The 8,896-nt window shown below is 33.3% G+C and overlaps 1 protein-coding gene across 3 annotated transcripts; it reads right to left on the reverse strand.

Annotated features, from left to right (window-relative positions):
- Nucleotides 1-2,241: 2,241 nt before the first annotated feature.
- LOC120075679 (ABSCISIC ACID-INSENSITIVE 5-like protein 2) lies at nt 2,242-8,124 on the reverse strand. Of its 3 annotated transcripts, XM_039029283.1 has the most exons (5): nt 7,856-8,124; nt 6,837-6,896; nt 5,936-6,752; nt 5,717-5,788; nt 2,242-2,603 (listed from the first exon to the last, which is right to left on the reverse strand). In XM_039029283.1, the coding sequence occupies exons 3-5, from the start codon at nt 6,746-6,748 to the stop codon at nt 2,523-2,525; spliced, it is 966 nt and encodes a 321-aa protein (XP_038885211.1). In that variant the 5' UTR covers nt 6,749-6,752; nt 6,837-6,896; nt 7,856-8,124; the 3' UTR covers nt 2,242-2,522. The 3 variants fall into 3 exon arrangements, with proteins under 3 accessions (XP_038885211.1, XP_038885212.1, XP_038885210.1); XM_039029284.1 differs by lacking the exon at nt 6,837-6,896; XM_039029282.1 differs by having other exon boundaries at nt 5,936-6,896.
- Nucleotides 8,125-8,896: the final 772 nt, after the last annotated feature.

Genomic DNA, 8,896 nt, shown 5'->3' on the forward strand with positions numbered 1-8,896 from the left:
GAGCAGAGAGGATAGCGAGATTTGAATAGAGAGCAGAGTACACTTCAATTTTGGGTCATTCCGTACAAATTTCATCTTTTTTTTTTTTTTTTTTTTTGTTTAGATTATTAGCGCATGTTCCAGATCTCTTCGTTCTTTTCTTTTCTTCTGCTTTCCTTCCTTGTCGTTTCCTTTTTTTTTTTCAACTTAATTAGAAGAATAATGCACAACTTAATTAAAAGAATAATGTACAACTTTATAATAAAATTTTTTTGAATATCCAATAAAAGATAAGTGGGTGAAGGAAATCTCGCTAATTTTGTGATGAGAATCTCGCTCTAGAAAGAACAATTATTCAATTATAGTCAATTTTAATATATGCACTTTCATTAAACTTACTCAATTATAGTTATTAGTTGTAACAAAATTATGTTATTATTGTTATTTTTTCATTAATGATTATTAGCTTTTTTTTCTCATTGGTCATATGTGTGTATATATATATATATTTCTATGGAAAGTAAATAAAATAAAGACAATTATGAGCGAGATCCTACTCATGAGAGAGATCCTCAAACATTTCTTTAACAAACTGTTCCTTCTAGAGGAGATCCCCATCACAAAATTAGCGAGATTTCCTTCTAGAGCGAGATCCTCATCACAAAATTAACGAGATTTCCTTCACCCACTTATCTTCCTTGTCGAGAGTTAAAGTTTCGACTTATGTATGTCGAAACTTCAACCTTTGACAACCCTATCATCACAAAATTAGCAAAATTTCCTTCTAGAGCGAGATCCTCATCACAAAATTAGCAAGATTTCCTTCACCCACTTATCTCCTTGTTGAGGATTGAAGTTTTGACTTATGTATGTCGAAACTTCAACCTTCGACAACCTAAAAATTAGCGAGATTTCCTTCACCCACTTATCTTCCTTGTCGAGGGTTAAAGTTTCAACTTATGTATGCCTAATATACATATTGTTTCCAAGTTTTTCTTTGTTTGTCGAGTTCTCAACGTTCGACCTCTACATTAATCGAACCCTCAACCCTCAACTTCTAGCCTCGAACTCCCAAAACAACAATATTTCTCTAATAAGTTTCAAAACAACAATATTTCTCTAATAAGTTTTGAAAACAACCATATTAATATTAAAGGTCCGTAACTATAGATCTAGTCTACTACTACAATAATAAAAATAACAATCTTACTACTTATAATAACCATAATAAGTAATAATAAAAATAACAATCTTACTACTTATAATAACCATAATATATCTTATAAAAGTAGTAACTATAGGTCTAGTCCACTACTACAATAATAACAATAATAATCTTACAAAAGTAGTAACTATAGGTTTAGTCCACTACTACAATAAATAATTTATATCTTTAATGCACCTACAAATTTTTTTTTTTTAATTTTACATTTTGATAAAACTAAAAAGTGAATTTAAAATAACTTTGAAATGGTACAGAGTGTTTCTGCATACAGTAGTTTTCAAAAAAAATAAATAAATAAATAAATTATAATAGCATGATAGAAACAGAGTCAAAAAAATGATTTTTAAAAACTGAGAACTGAAAAGGGTTTGATATTTCTTTTTAAAAGAATACTATTTATTTCATAAGTTCTTTCTGAAAAAGTATTAGTTAATTGCTTCTCCAAAAAGATCTTTTAAATTTTTTAATTAAATCTATGAAGACTCTTTTCATCTTTAAATTTTCTAATTTATTATCTACTTTCTTTGATGTTTGTAATAATGCTAAGAATTTAACTCTTTATTTAAGATTGATGAAAGTCATGGTAAAAATATTTGAAAAAATAAATTTAATTTTTCAAAAATAAAAAACCAAATGAGCCAATAATGTTTAATTGTTAATATGTAACAATTTAATCTGTGAAAGTGTTTCAAAATAGTTATTTTGAGGGATGGTCAAATCCTTCCATTTTTTTCAAAATAACTCATTTTCAAAATTAAACACTCAACAATTAATTACATAATTTGCTTTAAAAAAAGTCATTGCATAATTAAAAATATATATACACAAGTTCAATGACTGAATTTTTACATGTAAAAGTAGAACTAAATCATCAAGCACATAAACTAAAAAGCCTCAGTCCAAATACACTGGATAAACAAATTATATCCAAGAAAAATTTGTAAGTGTAATAGGATATTATTAAGCCTACAATGAAAATTCTATTTCACAGACAGAAAGCAGAGAAACTGAAACAACAATTACCATATATATATATATTTTTTCTTATGAAACTCTGAAAATTTACATTCAAACATTCTTTTTGTTTGTTTTGAAGCTCAACTAAAAACTTTATATGACAAATCATAGAGACATTCAAAGTTAAAATGGTCCCATTAGAATCTCTCTACCACTGATTTAATATAACAGAGCACTAATAAGTACAAACAAAACTTGATGATAGTTAGAAACAAACTATCAACAAGAAGAACCAACATACACTTTATGAGTGAGAGAGAGAGAGTGAGGAAGAAAGAGAGAGAGAGAAATGATGTGCAAGTTAGAACGGCGCCGACGATGTTCTTCGAAGCTGATACTTCGGCTCGGGCGAGGGAGCCAACGGTAGCATCTTTTCCAGCTCCTACATGTAAAGGCAACTCCTTGAAGCAAAAACCAAAACAATCAAGTAGATACAACATCAAATATTTAAGAGACCCTCAGTGGAAAGATCACACTATATTAGTAGTCCTTGTTTGTATTGCCAAGATACCGTAAGGGGATGGCGTTTTTCGATCAAGTAATCTAACAAGAAGGTGATGATTATACAAAATCCAGTTTAAACAAGAAATGAATTGTCTAAAGAGGTTCTGGTTCTACAGTAAAACGAATCCTATGATCCTATCTGTGATCAATTCTTCAGCATTTGCAAGAAAATCATAATTTTGGAAGGAAGAACAAGCCAATTGTATCCATGAAGAGCAAACCAAAGACAAACTTCTAGTTCTAATGAATGATTACCTAAACATATTTTCCTTGGTTCTCTATTAAAAAAGAAAGTTTTTAACTCAACTACCAAATAACCCCAGGAGAGAGTCAGGGGCAGTGGGGGAAGAGAGAATTTCATTGAAGATTTTTCCTAAAGTTTGTGAATGTTCATTCAGCGAGGTTTTCAAATTCAATTTGGATGAGCATTAGGTAGACTCAACTATTCTACAAAAGCCGTTTGACCCTACAACATTTGGAGTTGAAAAACGGTAAGTCATGAGTTCTTAACCTCGGAAATATCCAATTTTACATTTCAACTATCAGCTCACCTCACAGTGGTTTCACCGGAGCTATTTCATGATCAAGATTTAAAACAGCACAAGAAAAACAACATGATACAAAAATAACAAGCAGAATCATCCACATATCTTCAGCAGTATAAAAGAATAAGGTAAACAAACTATTGAACCACATAATAGAAGAAAAATCCATAACATTCAATCAGATCCATAACCGATAGCGGAAATGACACTATCGAACAGGGTTTACAATGACAGTTACTTCAAAGAAAAACAAAATTCTTTAGCATCTTCTGTAACAGTGAAAGCAATCTAGGATCTAACATTGATTGAATGAGTCAAATGGGTCATAAATAACCAACTTGGTTTGATCTAGTTGAACTTGACCATTTTGAAAAACTACTGTACTCACTAAAGTATACTGTCAGTTTCAACAGTTCAAGTTTTTTGGTTCATAAAGTTAAATTGTTATTTGCTAACGTGCTGGACTACTAAAAGTCCAAAGGAAAGGCAACTTGTATCGATCCATGGTCCGAAAAGATCCTAGAAAGAAGTTGAAAGTTTCAAGCTTTGAAGTTGGCAATCATAAAGGACCAACAAGCCTTATCTCAGTTTCTTAATTGAATCATTGATTGTTTCTTAAAAATAAGAATCGGGGAGAAAATCCATTCAGAAAAGCCAAAGGAAAAACAAAACAACCTAAAAGACAAAAGGACAAGATGTCCCTTTTTCCTAAATGAGGGGTCAAACAGAACGCCTCTAACTGTATCATTGCCAATAGGCAATAACATCCTATCAGATAAGTATCTTACAATTTTTAACTGAATCATTTTTTTTTCGAAACTGACTGAATCATTTAATGGCATCCCGTGTTCAGTAGTTAGGTGGTTTTTTGTTTTCTAGCTCAGACTTTCCCTTTTTGGCATAGTCCTTTTGTATTCTTTCTTTTTTCTTGATGTAAGCTGGCCTTTTAATAAAATATATATATACACATGATATTTTGGATTTAGCAACCACCCATGGCATGACTAACGAGGATCTCAAACCACAAGAATCATTAGAAAGCACATTGGGTCATAGACATGATTTGAATGCTGTGTGCTAAAAAAGTTAAAAGGCGCAAGTGCAGTCTAATAGTAGTGGAGATCGGGTCCATTCGGTAAATGAAAACAAGCAGAGAATCAGAATTAAATAGATAGAAATAAGAAAGGTGCTTCCAATAAAACATTTACTAAAAATATTTTTAAATCGGTATGCAATGAAGAGTATTGCACGTCTTGTATGTATAAAGGTTGTTTCGGGACCCACATAAAAGACTGAGAGAAGAATTAAAAAACGGATTGATAGATTCCATAGAAATGTCCGAACAAAATGATATTCCCTACCCTTCGTGGGAGAACTAAAACAAAAATGGATCCCAACTATCATACAGAGAGAGGGAAAAAAAATTACATAATTTTTTGTACAAAAAAGGATACCAAATTTAACAAGAGGAATGATTCTCCCTGCCCTCTCACTCTTGATATGTTTAAGTGGCCTCATGTGGAGAGCATTTAACTAGAATATGAAATCTTAAATTTCACAACGCCCTCAGGGTTTATGAAATGTCCAATTTAAGTGCACGAAGAAAAAGTATTACGAAATAAAGATGGCTCTATTGCCAACTTATTGCCAACCTTAGTATAGCTCAACTAGTTTAGTCATATGTCCTCAATTAAGAGGTATAAATCTCTCACCCCACATGTTACAGATGGCTCCATCCTCAATGTCTTGAAATGGTACTATTCTAAGACTTAGGAGCCAATAGTAGAAACAGTGAGACAGCTTTCAACCATATTTTAGCATGATAATGCAGAGAGACAATGAAAACAAATCTTCTTGCTCGCAAAAAGACTATCCTTTAGTACTTCATGCCATTTAACCAGGTTGAGTTAAAACTCCTGGTTAGGTATTGGCTACATACAGAGCAGGCTTCCTAAACTTAGTTGTGTGTTTAAGTTGAAAACACAGACAGGGATGGTTGATTGATTGAGTTGACAAAGTAAAGGACTTTGAACTTTAGACTCCTATCAGACTTGATGATTCTATGAGAAAGAGCTTCATTGAAAAATCAAGCCAACGTTTATGGATGTTGAAAACTTTATTATTATTGATGAGGAAGCAAAATTTCAATCTCAAAATTGCAAACTAGTGAGGTCGGATGAACTCAGATAAGCAGTCTTTGCTTTTCTCTCGAACATAATTAAGAGCCTTATGGGGATCTCATAAATCAAAAGGTGGGGGTAGAATATAGACAACTTGACAGCATGCAAGGTCAAACAAGTGAAGTGGGCAGAAGAAGATCTAAAGAGTGGTATTCATTTGTACTTAAAAACCTAAAGAGAGGTGACTCATGTCAATCCGCTCGGCCGTAAAAGAAAATATTCCACATCCATCCACGTTCAGAATTTAGAGAAAGCTGAAAACTAACCTTCCGTTTCCTGAGCCTTTCATTCTCCTCTTCCAAACGTGAAACTTTATTCTCCAGTTCATTGGTATATGCCTGTTCAAAGTGGAAACTGAGTAAAATGGAACGAGAGAAGAAAAAATGAGGTACTACTAACTTCTAACTTCACAAAACCTGAAGCTCCTTTTTGTTTTTTGTTTTTCTTTTTTGGATAATACAGAACCTGAAGATTTCAAAAATCACCTGCTTCCTTGCTCGTGAACGAGCAGCAGATTCCCGATTCTTTATCATCCTCTTCTGTCTACGCTCAACAGTTTTCTCAATCATGTCTTCAGGTGTTCCCCTTTTTCTTCCAGATGTCTGTGTATCAGATAAAGCTCCCATCAAAGGAGTTGGCAATGCCAACTGATTGTCTACATATGGAACATCCATCACAGCACCACCTCCCACATGCAGTGGCTGGGGAATAGGCTGGCCCGACATGTAAACCCCCATCATTGCTGCTTGTTGAGACTGATACTGAGGTTGGGGGTACTGCATCCACTGCGTTTGTTGAAACTGGGGTGTGATATTTGCATCAATTTCAACAACAGGACCCCCACCTTTTTTATTTGACGATGTCTCAGCAACCACCCCTGCTTTCACCAGAAAATCTTCCAATGTCATCTCTCCCAACGTAGGTTGTCGTTCACGAGACTTCTTCTCCTCGCTATCTTTGCTTTGTTGAATGTCTCTCCACACCTCATCGACAGTCTTTTTACTCAGAGCACCATTCAATGAAAGACTAGCCTGACGTTGTAGGGATGTTTGATTGGCCAAGACATTATTGTCCTCATTGTCCTTACCAACAGTTTGGTTGGCCTCAGCAGTCCACACATTTTTAAGAAGCTCATCAAGGTTCATGCTGATTAATGGCTTTCCTAGATCACCCAACTGATTTTGGACCTCATCCAGTGTGAGACTATACAGTGAATTTTGACGAACCAATGGCTGGAATTGTGATTGTTTGCCATTTGGATCACCTCCGGCCTGAGACCCCATAGTTTGAATCCCCATTCACCTAATCCAACTCAAATTTTAATCCATAGCTCAAACGTAAACTTCCATACAGAACATTATGTTAACCTATAGGTAGTGAAACCACCTCATTCAACTTGATTTTGAGAACCCAAGCAGATATGGTATGAAGCAATCCAATGAAGTTCTGTAAAAGACGTAAAGCAAGTACATATTCAAATATATATATGCATATTAAAAGCTAGAAGAGAAAGGGATGGTTAGATTGATCATTAGATCAGATCCAGAAAGAAGAATATCCAGCAATGCACAGGAGGAAACTACAATCTTCCATGAAACATGATCTGTAACACAGCTAACAAGTAGTGACCCAAAAGTAAACTCTAAGACTCCAACAACTTTCACTAACATCTTAAAAAAGAGGGTTTTAGAAGTAATCAGTAATTTGACCTTAAGGAAGGGAAAGAAGATAAGAAGACAAGAACATACTTATTCCAATAAAGAAATCGATGGCCCATGCCAAACATTGTACAGAGTTAATGGTAGATAAAACCCTGCATGCAGATACATAATGCAGAGCCAATAGCCCCACTGATCAATAACTGAGAAAACCCTAAACCTAAACCCATAATCCAACTATCTTCAACACAACAAAAACATTTTCCAGCTTGATGAGATGCTTTAGAACAACAATCAAAACCCACAACTCTCAAGGGAACTGCAAGACTATCAAAATTTGGAGAGGGGAAAATCAACCAAAAAACAGATTTTAAACCTCTGATCAAACTAAAAAAGGAAAAAGAAAACGGTTCAACTTCTAAACCGACGAGAATCAAATCGACCAACAAAGTGACACCAGAGACAAAAACGCTAGATGAAGATGAAAAACACAACAAAAAGAGGTCTGCATGCAACAATATCAGTGAGTTCCACTAAAAACCTCAAAATTTTCAAGAAAACAAGAATGGGGTAAACAGAAAACAATATTCTGGGCTAAACCCAAGTAGCCAAAACACAAATTTCCATAGAAAAACAAAAAAAGTAAGCAAAAGAAACAGAAAAAGAAACAGAAAACCCAAATGGGTAATGCATAGAAACAAAAAACAAGGCTGTAGAATGAAGGAGAAAAAGGAATTGAAGTGATACCTGAAGAAGAATTCGACGAAGGACAAGAGTACGATCTGAGAAGTTAAGAAAATAGAATGTTGGGTTACAAAGGGGAGCAGAAATTGAGGAAAAAAACATCAAAAATGCATAATTTGGGAAGAATTGATGAAAGAGGAAGTGGGGAAATTGCAGAGGAAAGAAGAAAAATGGGGGGAGGAAGAAGGAAATGGAAGAGAAGGTGTGGGAAAAACAAAAGGGGAAATTTTTACTGTCTGAAAACCAAAAAAAAAAATTGGAATTTTAGAAACACAACCAACTTTAATTGGGCAAAATTCTGAGTCTTCGTTCTTAGAGTTATAATATTGAAGGGGAAAAAAAAATGGTTCCATGTTCACGCCCTCATGCGGTAATGATGAGACCCCATTTTCATTTGTCTACTTATGCCACCATTTACGAGGGTTCTGTTCCCCTCTCCTAATTTTTATTTCTTTTTCTCTTTTTTCCTTTTAAAATATATTTTTTTTCCTCAATTTTCAAGTTATTCAATATTCCCATCATTTTTTAAAAAGGAAGAAATGAAGAGTTTAAAAATAAGGTAAAATATTTATACAAATAGTAAAATTTAATTAGATTTATGATACTATTTATTATAGATAAATATTGATAGAAATCTATCAACATCTATCGATGATAAAACTAATATAAATCTAACATCGATGAACGTTGATAGAAGTCTACCAGTGTCTATCGAATATAGAGACTGATAAAAGTCTATCATTGATATTATCAGTGATGGAAACTTGTTCAGATCTATCATTGATAGAGGTTATAGAAGACTATTAGTGCTATCAGTGGTTTTTTTTTTTAATTTCTATAAATAGTTTGATATTTTTCTATCTGTGAAAATTTCTCAAGAATGGTTACTTTTTTTTTTTCTCCATATGACACATTGTGTTTATAATCGTAAAAAATGATTAAGAAAAAATCTTAATTGTCTATACTTTTTTTGTAAAACAACTTATTTATTATATTTTCAAAATCACTTTTAAATTTTAACAAACGTGTAAAACCTAATAAATA

The sequence above is a fragment of the Benincasa hispida genome, chromosome 4 (assembly GCF_009727055.1).
Source record: "Benincasa hispida cultivar B227 chromosome 4, ASM972705v1, whole genome shotgun sequence".
In the NCBI taxonomy this organism is placed as follows: domain Eukaryota; kingdom Viridiplantae; phylum Streptophyta; class Magnoliopsida; order Cucurbitales; family Cucurbitaceae; genus Benincasa; species Benincasa hispida.

Bases quoted from the DNA above. Each gene is read 5' to 3' on its own strand.
- LOC120075679 (XM_039029284.1), bottom strand. From the start codon at position 6,748: ATGGGGATTCAAACTATGGGGTCTCAGGCCGGAGGTGATCCAAATGGC. The intron at 5,789-5,935 runs GTGATTTTTGAA...CACTTTGAACAG, and splicing joins GTTCACGAGCAAGGAAGCAG to GCATATACCAATGAACTGGA. The intron at 2,604-5,716 runs GTTAGTTTTCAG...CTTTACATGTAG, and splicing joins AAAGGCTCAGGAAACGGAAG to GAGCTGGAAAAGATGCTACC.